The sequence below is a fragment of the Mesoplodon mirus genome, assembly GCF_964341445.2.
Source record: "Mesoplodon mirus genome assembly, chromosome: 5".
Lineage (NCBI taxonomy): Eukaryota > Metazoa > Chordata > Mammalia > Artiodactyla > Ziphiidae > Mesoplodon > Mesoplodon mirus.
This window is the reverse complement of record NC_138980.1, coordinates 35,619,707-35,636,938: the sequence shown is the minus strand read 5'-3', so window position 1 is coordinate 35,636,938 and position 17,232 is coordinate 35,619,707. Positions and strand designations below refer to the sequence as shown.

Here is a 17,232-nt window from a genome sequence, read left to right as displayed (position 1 = left end):
TTTCACTCACATGATCTCCATCACATACGCATACTGCTTTTCAGATTTAAAAAAAAAAAAAAACTTCTGGGAAACTGAGGCAGGAGGTGACAGGAAGTGGAGCCCCAAGCAGCAGTGGCCACCAGACGTCTGCTGGCTGCCCGGGTGTCACATATACTTCTGTGGTGGGGGTGGAGTGTCACATATGTCTCTGTGGCAGGAAGTCCGTCACGTAGGAGGGGGAGAGCGGGGGGCAGGATGCCAGCTGGGAGAGGGGAGCCTGATGGGCCAGGAATGGGTTCCCTGGGCATGGTGCTGCTCCTCCTGGCACAGTTTTGGGGTGAGTACTTGGGCCTCCCTCCCCTCTACCCCCACCCTGTTGCGACCCATCACCCCAGCTTCCTGCCCCTCCTATACAGAGCCCCTCGAAACCTCAGTCTCTCTGCGCTGCCAAATAGGCCCCATCTCTCTCCCTGATACTCAGAACTTTACAAGGGTTGGAGGGTTCTAGCAAGGATCCTCAGAGGGGCCCGCAGGATAAAATTCACACCATGACCTGCGTACGAGTCTTGCGTGACCTGGCTCCGCTGGCCTCTCTCATCTCCTCTCTCCTCTGCATTCCCTCTCTCCCCCGTGGCCAGCCTGCTGACTCTTCTCTCCTTTTTTCTTTTTTTTTTTTGCGGTACGCGGGCCTCTCACTGTTGTGGCCTCCCCCATTGCGGAGCACAGGCTCCGGATGTGCAGGCCTAGCGGCCATGGCTCACGGGCCTAGTCACTCCGCGGCACGTGGGGTCCTCCTGGAATGGGGCACAAACCCGTGTCCCCTGCATCGGCAGGCGGACTCTCAACCACTGTGCCACCAGGGAAGCCCACTTTTTTCTTTTTTTTATCCCAGCACATCAAGCTTGATCCCACCTCCGGGCCTTTGCACCTGCTGTTCCCTCTGCCTGTTCCCTGGATCTCCTCTCTCTAGCGTCAGCTACAACTGCACCCCAAAGACCAGGAACTTGAAGGGGAGTCTAACAGACACCCCAGACTTCTCATGGCCCAAAGCAAACTCACTCTTTCCCCTCCAGCCCTGCTTCTCCCTCGGTGTCCCCCATCTTGGCCCAAAGCCTCCACCATTCACAAAGTCCCTCAGGTTAAACCTTGGAAATCTGCCACTGTCCCTCTTTCCCTCTCTCTCAATTCAGTTCTTCTTGTAGTCCTTCTGGGGGCAACTTTCAAAATGTATTCAGACTTTGACCACTTCTTTCCAGGGTCCGGCCCACATCACTGGTCTCCTGGACCCTCACTTCCTGGCCTCACCTGATCTCCCTGTGTCATAGTCTGTTCTCACCATGGCAGTCAGGGTGATTTTTTTAAAACTTAAATTGGACCACATTTCCTCCCTGCTCCCCTGGTTTCCCATCACACTTAGGTTAAAAACTAAACTGCTCCCATTTCCCCGCCCCCACCTCTGTACCTCCACCACACCCCACCCCCATGGCCTGCAGGCCTCGAAAAAGCCATCCCCTGCTGACTTCTTGGATCCCACTTCCTCTCACCGGCAAGCTCTTCTCCAGCCACGGGGCCTCCTCACTGTTCCTGAAACTTACCAGGCACGGTCCAGCCCCAGGACCTTCGCACGGCCCATTCCCTCTGTCTGGAGTGCTCTTCCTGCATATCTTCCTTCCCACGACTGACTACTTCTTACCATTCAGATCCCTGTTCAAATGTCACCTCCTCTGAGAGGCCTTCCCTGACCATCCTCTATAAGTAGATCCTCTCACTTCATCCTTATCCCCTATTGCCACTCCCCTTTCCTTCCCTCCATCAGGATTCTCATTTCACGACTTCCAGTGTCTCTCTCTCCCCACAGAACCTCAGCTCCACAAGGGTAGGGATTTTTGTCTTAGTCACCTCTGTGTCTGTGTCTACAGTGGCCAGGACAGGGTCTGGCTCACGTGAGGCAATATTTGTGTGGCTGAGAGCCGGACACGTCACACAGTCCACCTTGAAATCTCGCCAGTGCCAGGAGACTTATCCCCATTTCACAGATGAGGCCATTGAGCCTCAGCAAGAACCTTGCAAAGATCACACAGACAGCAAGCTTTCAGACTCTTACTGCCTCATCCCTGTGGGCTGGCTAATGCAGTAAGTCACACACACTTACACACACTGAGAAAGGCCTCACTCACCTCTTCTGTCCCTCAGCCCTGCAAGGAGCCACAGGCCTGAGTGTGCAGCAGGCACCCAAGTTGCTGCAGGTGAGGCAGGACAGCCAGGTGACCTTGGCCTGCCAGGTGACGCAGGCCCAGGCCTGGGAGCGGCTACACGTTGAATGGACCAAGGATGGTGACATCTTGTGCCAGACACACATCATCAACGGCAGTCTCACCGTGGGTGTCTGCGGGCCTCGGGGCCGTCTCTCCTGGCAGCCGCCTGGCAATCTCACCCTGCAGCTGGACCACGTGAGCCTCAATGACGGTGGGCTCTACGTGTGCTGGGCGACCATGGAGATCCCTGATTTGGAGGAGGCCCTGGGCAGTGGGACACAGCTCCTGGTGGAGACGGGTATGAGAGCATGTGCGGGCAAGCCGGGGACTTGGAACTTCTAGAAATCTTAAAACTGTAGAATCTCAAACTCCTAGAAACATAAATTCTCCAAATCAGGTTCCTAGGAACAGAAAGTCTGCAGATGCAAGAAGTTTGTAAACCAGACAGCCTCTGTTGCAACAACTCCACTCTGCCGTTGCAGCATGAAAGTCACCAGAGGCAGACCTACAGGAATGGCGGGCCTGGATGCCGATAAAACTTTATTGAAAAAAATAGGCAATGGGCCGTATTTGCTGAGCCCTTTTCCAAGATATCACAATTATAATAACCCTTGAGGGCTTCCCTGGTGGCGCAGTGGTTGAGAGTCTGCCTGCTGATGCAGGGGACATGGGTTCGTGCCCCGGTCCAGGAAGATCTCACATGCCTTGGAGCGGCTGGGCCCGTGGGCCATGGCCACTGAGCCTGTGCGTCTGGAGCCTGCACGTCCGGAGCCTGTGCTCCGCAAGGGGAGAGGCCACAACAGTGAGAGGCCCGCGTACCGCAAAAAAACAAAAACAAAAACAAAAACCCTTGAATATATATAATTCTGGATTCTGATTCAAAACAATCCCCTAAAACATGCTATTCAAGTACATCCTACAAGCAGAGAAATGCACACACTGTAAGTGGCCAGCTCAATGGATGTCTTAGTCTGTTCGGCCGCTGTTATAACAAAACACTACAGACTGGGTGGCTTATAAACCACAGATTTATTTCTCAGAATTCTGGAGGCTGGAAATCCAAGATCAAAGTACCAGCAAGGTTTTGTTCTGGTGAGAACCCTCTTCATGTTTCATAGCTTGCACCTTCTAGCTATGTCCTCACGTGGAAGAAGAAGCCGGGGGACTCTCTGGGGTCCTTTTTTTGGGGGGGGCATGCCGCATGGCATGTGGGATTTTAGTTCCCCAACCAGGGATCGAACTTGTGCCCCCTGCACTGGAAGCATGGAGTCTTAACCACTGGACCATCAGGGAAGTCCCCTGGGGTCCCTTTTATAAGAGCACTGGTCCCATTCATGAAGGCTCTACCCTCATGATCTAATCACCTCCCAAAGGCCCCGACCTCCAGTTACCATCATATTGGGGGTTAGGATTCAACATATGAATTTTGGAGGGTTGTATACAAACCACAGCAATAGATTCTCACAACCTGAACACACTTGGGTACCCACCACCATGCTCAACACACGTATCTGCTTCCTCATAGATGCCATCCTCATGCCCACCCCACCATCCTGACCTCTAACAGCATAAATCTATTTTAACTGGTTTCACATTTTACTTAAATAGACTCACAGAGTATATTCTGTCTCCGACATCTTTCACTCAACATGATGTCTGGAAGATTCCTCCATGTTGGTGTGTGGAGCAGTGGCTCATCCTTGCTGCAGAGCAGCCTCCATCACCACCAATCATTCCAATTTCCTACTGATGACCATTTGGGCATATTCTGGGTTTTAGCTATTATGAATAAGGCTACTGTGAACAATCTAGAACTTGTCTTTTGGTCAACATATGGACACATTTCTATTGTACCGAGGACAATTCCAGAATCTCAAACCACAAGATAGAATCTTGCAGTTCTAGAATCCTAGGGACATAAATTCTAAGCTCTGAGAATTACAGCATATGTTCTGCATGGGACTGTCACTCCTAAGGAGGCAGTCCTTTGTTCTTGGGAGCAAAGAAAATCTTACTCTTGTTATGTACAAAGCATCTATATGCAGACAGCCCATAAACAGAGTTACAGAATGTCTGCGGTATTAACATTTCATTGGGGAACAAATTAAGGTTCTTAGAAAGTCTACTTAGGGGAGTGATAATGAAAGAAGTTGAGAAACACTGAAATAAAGGAATGGAAGATTCTAGAATCTTAGAGTTGTAGTCTTAAATACTTTATTTACTTATTTTTAATATTAATTAATTAATTAATTAACTTATTTTTGGCTGTGTTGGGTCTTTGTTGCTTGCACAGGCTTTCTCTAGTTGCCCTGAGCAGGGGCTACTCTTCGTTGTGGTGCGTGGGCTTCTCATTGTGGTGGCTTCTCTTGTTGCGGAGCAGGGGCTCTAGGTGTGCGGGCTTCAGTAGTTGTGGCTCGAGGGCTCACTAGTTGTGGCTCGCAGGCTCTAGAGCGCAGGCTCAGTAGTTGTGGCACACGGGCTTAGTTGCTCTGCGGCATGTGGGATCTTCCTGGACCAGGGCTCGAACCTGTGTACCCTGCACTGGCAGGTGAATTCTTAACCACTGTGCTACCAGGGAAACCGGTCTTAAATACTTTAAAAAGAGAGACTCTTTGAATTTTTTTTTCTAAATATTTATTTATTTATATTTTGGCCGTGTTAAGTCCCAGTTGCAGCACTCAGGTTCTCTAGTTGTGGCGCATGGGCTTAGTTGCCCTGCGGCCCATGGGACCCTAGCTCCCTGAACAGGGATCGAACTGGTGTCTCCTGCATTGCAGGATGGATTTTAACCGCTGGACCACCAGGGGAGTCCCAGAGAGACTCTTAGAATTTTGCAATCACAAAGTGTGTAGGAGCAGAAAATTCTAGAATTCCAGAATCCAGAATTGAAAACCACTGACTCTCGGGAATTCCCCGGGGGTCCAGGGGTTAGGATTCCACGCTTCCACTGCAGGGGGCACGGGTTCGATCCCTGGTGAGTCGGGGAACTAAGATCCCGCAAACCGTGTGGCGCGGCCAAACAAATAAACTCAAAAGAAAGCCATGGACTCTCAAGGCTGGAAGCCACTTTCCCGATCAGCTAAGCCAGCTGCCTCACTTTACAGAGGATAAAGCTGAGGCCCAGCAAGGGCCAAGACACATCCAACCACACACACAAGCCGGGGATGCAGCCAGCTTTCTCCAGAGCCCACCTCATGCACTTCCCCCACTCTGCATGACACCCCATTATAGGCCAAGCCATAAGGGCCGGAGACCCAGGTTGACCCGATGGGGTCCTGCTCTCTCTCAGCGGTTCCCGAGGGCCTTGGGCACATGCCTGGCCCATATCAGGCAGAATGAAGCACCACCCAGGCTCCCAGGCCCAAGAGACGCCCATTTGTCTCCAGCTGGCAGGACCCACCCACTGCCTGCCTCCGGGGCGGTGTGTTATGGCTGTCCTGCCTGCCCCCCACCCCTCCAGTGATGAGGGGGCCAATTACCAATTAGCAGAGGCAGGGTAGCAGAGGCACCAGGCTGTGAGTTGTTGGCAGCTGTGAGGGAGCGAGAGTGAGCGGGCACAGGTCCAGCTCCCCACAGCTGGCTTTCCCATCCCTGAACAGCTGCTTGGAACCCTGGGACCACTGCCAACTTTAGAACCTGCAAGATGAAGGGCTTGGGGGCTCTGGGTCTCGTCTTAGTCACAGGAGAAGGCGCCTTTGGCTGGGGTTCATGTCAGTTATACAGACCTGAAAGCACATCCCCATTCTGCCATTCACTTGCTGTGTGACCTTGGGCAAGTGACTTGACCCTTCTGTGCCTGTTTCCTTAGTCATCAAAATTCAGCTAATAGTGCTTTCCTCATCGGATTAGGTGAATTTAAAGTGATTATATCTAAAGAGTTTATTGCAGGGTCTGGACATAGTAAGTCCTCAGTAAACATAAGTTTACTGAAGACTTACTATGTTCTATGATACTGATTATTCAGCAAGACTCAAAAATTCAGGCCCGTGTAAGTTTTTGTTTGTTTTGGTTTGGTTTTTTTCCTTTCTTTCTGAAACAGGGAAGGGAGAGGGAAGCTGAGGGGAGAAACACCTTTGTTCAAAGCAGGGCCCAGCTGTTGCTTGTGTGTGTGTCTCCAAGCAAGTGACTCAGGCTCTCTGAGGCTCAGTTTTCTTGGGATTGACACAGTGTAGACGCTCAAAAAACAGGAGCCATGAGGACGATAGATCCCATGATCAGGATGATGGAGCTCATGGTGGTGTTGGTAAAGTTCCTGGTGAAGATGGTGGAGCTCAAAATGAGGATGATGGAGCTCATGTTCAGGGTGATGGGACTAAGGGTGGGGATGATAAGGCTTGTGATGGGAGCGGTGGAGCCTATGGGGCGGCAGCAATGGGGCTCATGACAAGGGTGGTGCAGCTCATGGTGGGGATGATGGAGCTCATGATGAGAAAATTCCGCAGTTACTTCACAATAACCCAAGAAGATAGGAATGATTAGTATCCTTTTTTCAAAAGAGCAAACAGGTTCAGAGCAAATCCCTGCCTGAACTCACACAGCATGGCAGGGGCAAGAACCCTGAGGTCCCACAGGGGGTAGACGGGCTCTTACCCTGAAGGACTGCAGGAAGCTGGACTCGAAGGTGAGCTCCCCTGAGACGTAGGTTTCTTCTCGGCAGATGGCTGGCTACTGAACCGGAGCTTCTCAGGTGAGTTCCGCCCACGTGTCCCTCCTCCAGCCCCGCCCCCCGTCCCCAGTCAGACCGCCCACAAACCACCACCGCCTCCCCAGGGCTCTCCTTCGCACTGCTGGTGACTGGGGCCGTGGCCGTGGCCGCTTTCGCTCTGGGCGTCTGGATCTGGGGCCGCCGCCGCTGCCGGAATAGAGACGCAGGTAAGGAACGGCGCAGGTAGCCGCTCGGAGGGCGGACGGTTCCCACGAGCACCGCCATCCACTGGCGACCCCGCCCCCGCACGGCGGAGGCGGGAACTGCAGCTGCTTGACAAGGATGGAACGCAGACCCTTCTGACTTTGATACCTGCCCCTTTTGGGAGGAGCGAGGGTGAGGCTGGGAGGCAGAGAAGGGGAATAGATGGGGAAGGCTGGCCCCTACACCCATGTTTTTTCAGAGGCATAGACAAAGCCTCCAGAAAGTGGGCTGGAGAGGGCCAGGCTCTCTTAAGTGATTCTCCCCTCTTGGTGTCATACCCCCCTCCTTCCAATGCAGGGAATCCAGTCTACAGCAATGCCCTATACCAGCCCCGGAAGGCCCCAAGGAAGAGTGAGGCAAGGCCTGTGTAGGGGAAGGTGCTGGACATCTCCAGCAAGAATCAGAAGGGCCAAAGCTTCTATTCGATCTCTTTCCCCTGGCCCCCCACCCCCAAGTGGCCTCTGGCTCCCAAGTCTTCCTCCAGCCCCAGGCCCAGTCACCCCATCTCTGCAGTTGGAGTCCTCCCTCCTGGCCCAGGCTCCTCTGGGCAGCCAAGGCCAAGAGGATTCCTTGAAGTGGGAAGATGAATCAGAACCCCCAGAGACCCAGAGAGGACCCCCCAGCAGCTACGTAAAGATGTGACTTATTCCAAGAGGATCATGAAGTCCAGCAGTTCACCCTGAGACACACCCCCTCCTCATTTCTATGAGGCTGGACCTCTTCCTTGCCCACAGAACACCCAATAAAGGCTCATGAAGAAAGCAAAGCCAGAATTTGTGGCAATTTGGGAGTGCTAAAGAGATCTAAGGAGCCATCAGGGGGGTCTCAGAGGACCACTGTGGTGAGGGGGCTCTGACGACTCGCAAGCCTTCCGCCTCTTATTCTTGGAGAGACATGTCCAATTAGCAGAGAAGTGATGCCCCTGGCTTCAAAACAGTGCCCGGAGCTGGACGCACCACCCCTCCCCAGCTGGTATCTCCCCGCCAGGCAGGCTTGGAGTTGGGTGCGGGGGGAGATCGGGGCTTCCTGGCATTTATCAGCCCCCGGGGTCTCCTGCCCGACTGTCACCTTGAAGTGACACCAGCTGGGCCTGGCTCCCCTCCCCCACTTCTGCTGTTTCCATGGGGACAGATGTCCTTTCTGCAGCATCAGCCCTTGCCCGCCCGCCCGCCCCGGATAGGGAGGAGGGGCAGGGTGGGGGCAGGGTTGGCCTGAGAGCCTCGCCCCCTCCGTTTCTCCATCTTTTTAATCTGCTGGTCTCCATCCACTGTCTCCGGGTTTTTATCTGCCTCCATGCCTCTCTCTCCCTGCCTGTCTCCAGCTCTCTGAATTCTGGTCCCTCCCCGTGAGCCATTCAGACTCCAACCCCAGCTCCATCCCCAAAACGAGGAGCTGGGGATGCTCTTCCCCCTCCAAGGGTCTGCCTCCCCTCTTCCTTCTGAGGGGCTGAGATCCCCACCTCCCAGAAAGGACACTTGAAACACACAATAACTTATTTATTTTCCAGGCCAGAGGAGGGCTTCGAGACCCAATTCTGATCCGTAGAACCCAGAAGGAGGCTGAGCAGGGCGGCTCTGATGAAGACCCAGAGCCTGGAGGGGCACGGGGGTCTCTCCATACAGCCTTCCCCAGGACTGGAAAGACCTCCACCGTTTGCAGCCACTGATCTGGGTCCTCACAGCCCAGGGCGGGGGCGCTGAGGTTCAGTCAGGGGGTCTGTGAGACCACGGGGTACAGCAGGGCCAGATGCTCAGCGCCCTGCACGGGCAGTGGGCGGGAGCTATAATGGAGCACCAGCTCCGGCACGCTGGGGAAGGGGCCGCTGTACTGACCCAGCACGAACTGGTTCTCTCGGATCCGAGCAAACTTCAGATGCAGGAAGCCCTGGCTGCTCCTGGAGACAGGAGTCAGAGGGGGTTCCCAGCACTCCAGACCCGCCCACACTCTCCAACCCTAAAGCCACCCCCTCATGGCCCCCAGGAGCCCGACGCTGGCATCCCCTAATATTTCTGATTAACAGCCGCTTGGCGTCAAGCTCTTGGCTAGTTGCACATTGCGGGGATGCCTTCCGAACTTGTCCCCTATCAAGACAGGCTGGAGCTCCTACCAGGTGGGGGTCCCTCCCCAGGAACACAGAAGGCACTTTCTCTCCAAACCTCTTGAAACCTTGTGCTACCTGTCCTGGGCTCCTCACTAGTTACCCTCAGTCTAGGGTCCCTGGTTCCCCTCAAGCCCTAGATCTACGGTATGACTTCCTCTCCATCTTCTTGCGTACCTCCAGTGACAGGGAGTTCATTCTCAGTCGGAACCAAGCCGGTGGCCTCTATGGAAGCCCCGCCCCCTGGCCTGGAAGCCCCGCCCACGAGCCCCATAAGCCCCACCCCCTGGCCTGAAAGCTCTGTCCATCAGCCCTGGAAATCCCGCCCACTGGCTGCTGGAGACACACCCCTCTGCTCCGGGAAGCATGCAGTCCTGTGACCCTCTCTGTCCCTCCAGGGGGCTGCGGTCTCACCTGAGGGATAGGGAGCAGTCCTGGGGGCTGGTCTCGCTGAGCCGCACGAGGTAGCTGCCTTCCTTGCAGAGTGACAGGAGGTTCTCGGCATCTGCCCGGCTCAGCGGGCCGTGAAACCACCTAGGGGGTGGGGACAGAGGTCTCCTGAAGGGCAATCAATCCCCCTTTCCAACACGTCCTGGGGCTGGATGCAGGCACAGCTCTTTTGAAGGACTTGGGACGTCCAGGCAAACAAGCGAGACAAATTCCCTTGGATTTCTCAAGAGGAGCCTGATTTTCAGGCAGACAAGGTTCTCCCTGGGAGGGAGCTGAACCCAGGTCAACCTGGAGCTGCTCTTCCAACTCAGCACATACCCCGACCTTGATTTTTACAGCCTCCCTCAGCTGAGTCTCCAAGTGTCCTCAACCCCTCCCTAATCCCCCAACTCGAATCACTTGCATATCACTTGCATGAGATTCACCACATCCTGTATCCCCAACCCACCTGTACCATTTGTTACATAACATTTTTCTTTAATGTGCTCAAAGAGAAGTTAGCAGTGGGAGCGAAGTGTCAAAGACAGATGAGCACCAAATAGTTGTTTGTATTGAAAGAAAATCCCCTGTGCTTGTGTTAGTTAGGCAGTTCTGTACTGCTTACCTAAGAGGTTTGGGAATGACTGTGATAAACACACCCTGGTACTCACAGGGCTGGGCTCTGGGGGCTCGGGGAGTTCCCTGAGAAGCTCCTAGACTGGAGAGACACAGAGAACACCCAGACTCTCCCAGCTTGTGAGCTTCAACCCAGCCTAAAGTTGGGACCCCTTCAAAATCCTGCTCCTCCCACTTTCACCACAAGATCTCCTGGGGGTGAGAAAGATGTCTCTTTGATCTCAGCCTTATAAACCCCACTCAAGGGAAGGGAGGAAATCCCCTTTTACTCTGTGTGAGGCAGGCACTGTCTTGGAGGTGTTGAGCCCAAGGTTTGGAGAGGTTAAGTGACTTGCCCAAGGCCACACAGCCATAAGATAGAGAAGGGATTTGAACCCAGAATCTGACGCCGGAGGGAATGGAGACGCCATCTGATTCTGCTTTGCACCGAGCTGGGTGTCTGGCCCACAGAGACACTGTCACCCAGCGAAGATTAGTTGAAAAAATGAATGAAGTGGATGAGTGAAAGTTCCTCCAGCCCCCCTGGCCCGAGGAATCTGTGGCTGGTGTGGGGCAGGGAGGGATTCAAGTCCACCTTCAACTTCCCCACTTACGGCTGTTTTTCCAGAGGCAGGGCCGGGTCCACGCGCTCTGCAGGCTGGGGGCTTCTGGGCGGGAGTCTCCGGAGTTCCTTGGCTGAGCCTGAGGTTCTTTCCCACTCCGGACCGTCAAACTGCACTGGAGAAGGTTTAAAGAGAAAATGGTTAAGTCCCGCCTATCTCAAGAGGGTGGGGTGGGGGCAAGCCAGTGGAATTTCAGTAGGAAGGCGGTGCCAGCTTAGGGCAACCTATCAGAACCCAGAAGAGGAGGGGTTGGGCTTAAGGCTGGGGCGGGATTGGTACGCAAGCAACCAATTAGCCTTCAGAAGAAAGGGGTGTGGTCATTCTTGAATCTGGTGGCATGGAAGGGTGGGCAGTTCCCTGAGTGATAAATCAGAGAGCAGGGGGTGTGGCTAGAGGGGTGGGTGGGAAGTTCTGCCGGATTTTGGCCAACTCATAGAGCTAGAAAACCACCCTCAATATACAGACAGGTAGACTGAGGCACTGAGCTCCAATTTCCCTCACAGTCATACAACTTCTGGGGCAGATTTGGGTACGCACAACTCTTCCTGGTCCAAGTTATTTTTTTCCTTTTTTTTTTTGGCCACACCATGCAGCATGTGGGATCTTAGTTCCCTGACCAGGGATAGAATCCGTGTCCCCTGCAATGGAAGTCTTAAACACTGGACCGTTAGGGAAGTCCAAGTTATTTTATTTCTTAAAGCTGACCTTATTATTCCCTCTTTACAGAAGAGGAAACTGAGGTTCAGAGACTTATCAAAGCTTACCCAACTCAGTTATGAATTGACTCCAGGATATGCCACCTTCTTCCACAATGGCTACTGTGTAATTGAGCACCTTAGAACTCAATTTACAAGTACCCTATTCGATAGGTACTAGAATGATCCCCATTTTACAGGTAAGGGAACTGAGACTCAGGGAGATAAAGGGATTTGCCCAAGTGACACAAACCCAGATCTAGTCTGACATCAAACCTATTCCTGCACTATACTGAGCAGAATGAGTAGGTTCTATTGCACTCTGAAAGGGGTTTCAGGGAATTCCCTGGCAGTCCAGTGGTTAGGACTCTGCACTTTCACTGCTGAGGGCCTGGGTTCAATCCCTGGTCGGGGAACTAAAATCCCGCAAGCCACGCCACCGGTGTGGCATCAATCAATCAATCAATCAATAAATGGGGTTTCAGTCTCCAAGGCAGTTACAGATTCTCCTGGGAAGATTATGACTATCAGTCATTCACACTTCAGTGAGAATTAACAAACTACCAAAGTGACAGGTGATGGGGATTTACTCTGTAAGTTGAAACAGGGGATTTGACCAGAGCAGGAAATAGAGGGACACAGGCATTCAGAGGTCAGGGTCAGAGAAGCACCTGCAAACGCCTTGGAGATGTGGTCTTTCTTCCACTCCCAGGGCTGGTCATACTCGTCTGCTGGCCGTTCATCCTCCTGGGGCAGCCGGCTCTGCCGAGGTTTCCACCCTGAAGGAGGCCCATCTCCCAGATCTTGGTCCTGCTCCTCATAGGGAGTGTCATATAGCTGCACCCTCCTGTATGGCAGTTCTGGGAGGCCGAGGACACTGGTCAGCTCCCACTCCCACCTGGGACCCTATCACCTTCCCCCAAGCTCTGCCCACTCACCGCTCATGACTCGCTGGGCATCGTAGGGCTCCATGTAGCCGTCATCCGGGGGTGACGGGTGCGGCTGGGCATCAAAGGGGTCTGAGTACTCGGTGTCGACTTCCAACTGAAGACAGAAAGGAAGGGGAGGGAGTCAAGGGCTCAGGGGGACCAAGCCTAGCTCTGAATACCCCTGCTGGGCGATACTACACCTCTTGCCTGCTGTCTCTGTGTCATCTGATACATCCCCTCCAAGCAAGTAGTTTTCTCTTCCACCCGCGAGTGTTTGCAGATAGAGCTTCCCTTGCTCTCTTCCTCTGTGCTGTTCTGATTCTCCCTGACACAGGTCCTACCTCCCTCCTTCAATCATTTTAATGATTAGGTGCCAGTACTGTTCTAAAGGCTTCACATATATTTACTTGTAGTACCAATACTCAGTAAGTACCTTATCCCCATTTTACAGATGAGGAAACCAAGGCATAGAGAGGGCAAGTGACTTGCTCAGGGTCACACAGCTGATAAGTAAGAAGCAGCGTTTGATCCTAGGTTGTCTGCTTCCCTGAGTCCCTGCTTCCTCCTACCTTTCTCTGTGCCATTAACCACTACCTGACACAGCCTACCGTAACCCTCTTTGAAGCCTTCTCTGTCTCTCCACTGAGGGTTTGGGGTGGACCCCGTGATCCTCTAGGAAAAGTACTGGAAAAAAAAAAAAGCATGGGCATTGGAGGCAGGTTTGGGTTCAAGTTCTAACAAGCTACAGCCATGTGACGTTGGGCCAGTCGCTTCTCTTCTGTGAGCCTCAGTTTTCACTTCTGTAAAATGGGAGTAATAAGAGAGGAAGGGTGGAGAGTAGTGGTGAGGATGTTTAAGTGCCCGCAGGAAACTGACTCACTCAGATCTGTTTAAGGAAGATCCCTTCAGCTGCTAAGAGGAAGGGAAGCTGTCCAGAGGGATCCAGAAGGGGGGAATCAGGAAGCAGGAGGACAGGGGCACAAAGCCAGTCAGAGAGGGAGGAGGACAACCAGCGCTGTACAGTAAAAAGGGGCAGATATCAAACTCCACCAAGCGGATGGAGGATTGGGGAGTGTCCGGCTGGTGCCCTGGTCTTTCCCTGGGGTAACACATAAAACACGCTCCTCAAAGTCCTGGGGAAACCTAGCCTGGCCGCCCCACCCAGTCTCCTGGGGCCACCCAACCTCTGGGCCTTAGCCACGCACCTCTTCCCGGGGGCTGCCCAGCAAGACCTTGGCTCTGGCCACGTCGACTGCCTCCACCTTGATGAGCCGGTGCTTTGGAGAGTCGTACTTGGTGTCTCCAGGGCCCTTGGAGTCCCCGGGTCCCGCGGAGTCGGTCTCTAGGCGGCCATCTGCATCCTCATAGGGGTCCTCGAAGTCCAGATCCTTCTGTTCCCGGTAGGCCCGCAGGATGTCGCTGTCCGTGTAGTCGGGGGTGGGCGGCTGCGGAGGGGGCCTCCGACCGCCAAAGCTCAGGTAGTCTCGTAGCCACTTGGCCATTTGAGCGCCTGTCACCCCAAACCTGGCCACTGTCAGAAGAGGACCCACATGCCCTCTTCTGGGCCCCCTTCCTCAGCAGAGTCCCCAGGGAGGAGCAGGGGGAGAAGGAAGGGAGGAAGGAGGAGGAGAAAGATCAGGTGTGACCCTTGGCTGGGCTCAGAGGAGGGGGAAAAGGCGGGGGGGGGGGAAAGGAGGAGACAGAGGAGGGAGGAAGGGGGAGGAGAAGCAAAAGCGCACCTTAGCCCGGCTCTGGAAGGACGGCGGGGGAAGGGGGCGCCGCGTAGGGCTCTGAACGCCGAGCGCGGGGTCGTCCAGCCAGAGCGAGGGGCATCCGCGGAGTTTCCGCGGGCAGCGCGCTCTCCTTGCACGGCTCGGCCACCCGTTGCCTCCGGGAAGCTCCGGGATCCCCTCCTGGGGGCGGGGGCGGGGAAAGCGCCGCCTGCGGACGCCCCCAAGCCCTGGCTCAGCCCGGACACCTGGGTTCTCAGGGCAGCGGGCAGGCTCCCCGGGGGCTCGGGCGCCGCGCGCAAAGTTGGGCCGCGGGGACGGTGACCCCGGTGCGGCGCATCCTTTGTTGCGCTCCTCGCCGCTCCGGGGGGAGCCCCAATCCCGCGGCCCCCGGCCCGGCCGCCTCGATTCGGCCCCAGTCGCGGGCACAAAGGAAAATAAAATCTCCAATCCCCCTTCACGCTTTCGGAGAGACTTTAGCCGCAGCCGCCGGCGCGCGCCCGGGAGGTGGGACTTTTGGGGAGGGGGCTCTCAGACGGACGCCCCAGCCCCTACCAGCCCCGGGCCGGGTCCCGGGCAGCGACGTCAAGGCTTCCCCGCCCCCTCCCCTCCCCTCCCCCTGCGCTCCCCCCGGAGGTGACTGAGACCTTCAGCTGTTCTGGGGAGGGAGGGGAGCATCTGCCCGGGGAGGGAGGGGGTATGCGGGGCGGGAGGGGCGGGGGCCGAGGCCGCGGCGGCTGGACAGTGACCCGGAGGACCGAGGCTGGCAGGAGCGAGCGAGGAGCACGGGAGGTGGAAACCCACAGGGGCTGACCTTGCCCCGGAGAGCGAGAGGTGTTGAGATGGGGAAGGGGGAGAGGGAGGGGAGGTGGAAATTGGCCGGGAAATGGAGGGCTGGACTTGACCGCGAGCAGGGGTGAAATTGACCAGCAGAGGGGGTGAGCGTGACCACTATTGAGGGTTGAAATTGAACCAGGATCTGGCGGCGAAACTGACCAGGAGATTGGGTGTGTGGAAATTGTTCCAGAGGTCACCGGCTAAAATGGATATTGACGCAGCCGAAGGAAGGGGGGTTTGCAACGGAAGGGACGGGGTTCTGGCTTCCCCTCCCCCAGGAGGGCTCCTCTCCGTCCCCTCTCCCCAGGGGACTAATTGCAGGATGGGGGAAGGGGTTTGGGGCAGCTGGCCAGGGGAAAGGAGATGGTATCTGTGCCTGGAGTGTGCCTTCGGCATCTGTCCCTTTGTGGTTTCTGGGAGTGGAGGCCGGGAGGGGGACAGAAATGAGAGGTGTCTCGCCTAGCCTGGCTGCCTGTTGGCAGCTGCAGCTGTCAGGGGGCGAGGACACTAAAGGATTTGGGGGGAGTAAGAGAGGCAAAGGGGGGCCTCCCTGGTGGCGCAGTGGTTGAGAGTCCGCCTGCCGATGCAGGGGATACGGGTTCGTGGCCCGGTCTGGGAGGATCCCATATGCCGCGGAGCGGCTGGGCCCGTGAGCCATGGCCGCTGGGCCTGCGCGTCCGGAGCCTGTGCTCCGCAACGGGAGAGGCCACAACAGTGAGAGGCCCGCATACAGCAAAAAGAAAAAAAAAAAAAAAAAAAAAAAAAGAGAGGCAAAGGGAGCTGCTGGCCAGTTCCAGAGCAAACAAATTTTTTTTTTCTTTCCCCATAAGGGGGCTTGCTCAGTGACCCCTAATAGAAAGAGTAAGAGAGGAGTAGTCAGGAAGGATGGAACCTCAGATTCCCTTCTCCAAGCCCCCTAGGTTGGGCGTGTGGCTTGGAGGGGAGGCAGGACCAGACACAAGTCAGAGCTGACACTGCTGTGAGCTCTCCCCCACTCCGCCCCCCACCAAAGAATAGTGGGGCCTGGGCAATGTCTATGCAGGCCACGCTTTGCTTTCCTGATTTGAAAAATGGGGTTTCTAATAGGAAAAACTCAGAAAGCTGGAGGAAAGATCGTCAGGAGGATGTGGCATTTTTTCCTGATGGGGAAACTGAGGCACAGAGAGGGGATCCACACCCCGCAGCTCATTTCTGCCTGGATGCTGTGATATGGCCTGGCTTGGGGTGGCATTCGACCCCCATCAGGTCTCTTCATGGAATCAGAGGTTCTCCATCTCCCCTCCACTGTTAGCCCCATTTTCCAGATGGGGAAACTGAGGTCCAGAGCCGATGAGGCAAGGCGCCTCATGGCAGCAGGGGCATCCGTATGTCCTCCCCTCCTCTTTCCTGCTTTGGCTGAGTTGGCCTCCACACGAACCTGTTGAACTCGGTCCTCCCTCCCGAAAAGCACTCACACAGACCCCCACCCCACCCCGCCCTCTCTGATCAGCGACAAGGCAGCATCCCTGGGGACTGCCCCGGGAGCACTGGCAGGTAATTGTCCTGTTTTCTGTCAGCTGCAAGGCAATACCCGGCTCGGGGATGAGCTGTTGACAGATCTCATCAAATCCGAGTCCTCTCCCTGTCAGATAAATACGCTATGTCTAAGGTATAAATATTTGAAAGGGGCCTTCTAATTCCGGTGTGTGTCAGGAATAGCAATTAGAGGCCCTGGAGGCAGAATCAAACGGCGTTTGACATTCCTGAGCTTTTGAGCTGGCTTCTCCTGGGGCTGCCCCCACTCCCACTGCAGGAGCAGGGAGGGGGCTTGAGGAGGGGCGGGAGATGGTGGATGAGGGTTAGAGCCAGGCTGGAGGTCCTGTGGCCCTGCAGTGGTATGACCTTGAATAGCCAGTAACCTCTTGGGTTTTGCCTTTCTGATTGGGGGAGGAGGGAGCAAGAGAGCAAAGCCAGGAGGCGGGCACTGCATGAACAAAGGCAAGAAGGTGAGTGGTCTGGGGGTCCTGGGCTGAGGGGACCTCTTTTCCCCCAGTATTCAGGGTCTGAAAGACGGTCTATCAGGGTCTCCTCCACCAAGGTCTCCTCCCGGGTAGCGCTGGGTTTCTGGAATCCCAGCCCACCTGACCTTGA

At 55.1% G+C, this 17,232-nt stretch overlaps 2 protein-coding genes across 2 annotated transcripts; one reads left to right on the top strand and one right to left on the bottom strand.

The window, feature by feature from the left end:
* Window positions 1-266: 266 nt before the first annotated feature.
* Window positions 267-7,872, top strand: TMIGD2 (transmembrane and immunoglobulin domain containing 2). The gene is made up of 5 exons (XM_082622044.1): window positions 267-319; window positions 2,176-2,535; window positions 6,895-6,924; window positions 7,008-7,109; window positions 7,444-7,872. The coding sequence occupies exons 1-5, from the start codon at window positions 274-276 to the stop codon at window positions 7,515-7,517; spliced, it is 612 nt and encodes a 203-aa protein (XP_082478170.1). The 5' UTR covers window positions 267-273; the 3' UTR covers window positions 7,518-7,872.
* Window positions 7,873-8,635: 763 nt separating this feature from the next.
* Window positions 8,636-14,037, bottom strand: SHD (Src homology 2 domain containing transforming protein D; the record flags this gene model as incomplete). Its single annotated transcript, XM_082621715.1, has 6 exons — window positions 8,636-9,040; window positions 9,659-9,778; window positions 10,903-11,026; window positions 12,278-12,466; window positions 12,545-12,650; window positions 13,741-14,037. The coding sequence occupies 6 exons, from the start codon at window positions 14,035-14,037 to the stop codon at window positions 8,854-8,856; spliced, it is 1,023 nt and encodes a 340-aa protein (XP_082477841.1). The 3' UTR covers window positions 8,636-8,853.
* Window positions 14,038-17,232: the final 3,195 nt, after the last annotated feature.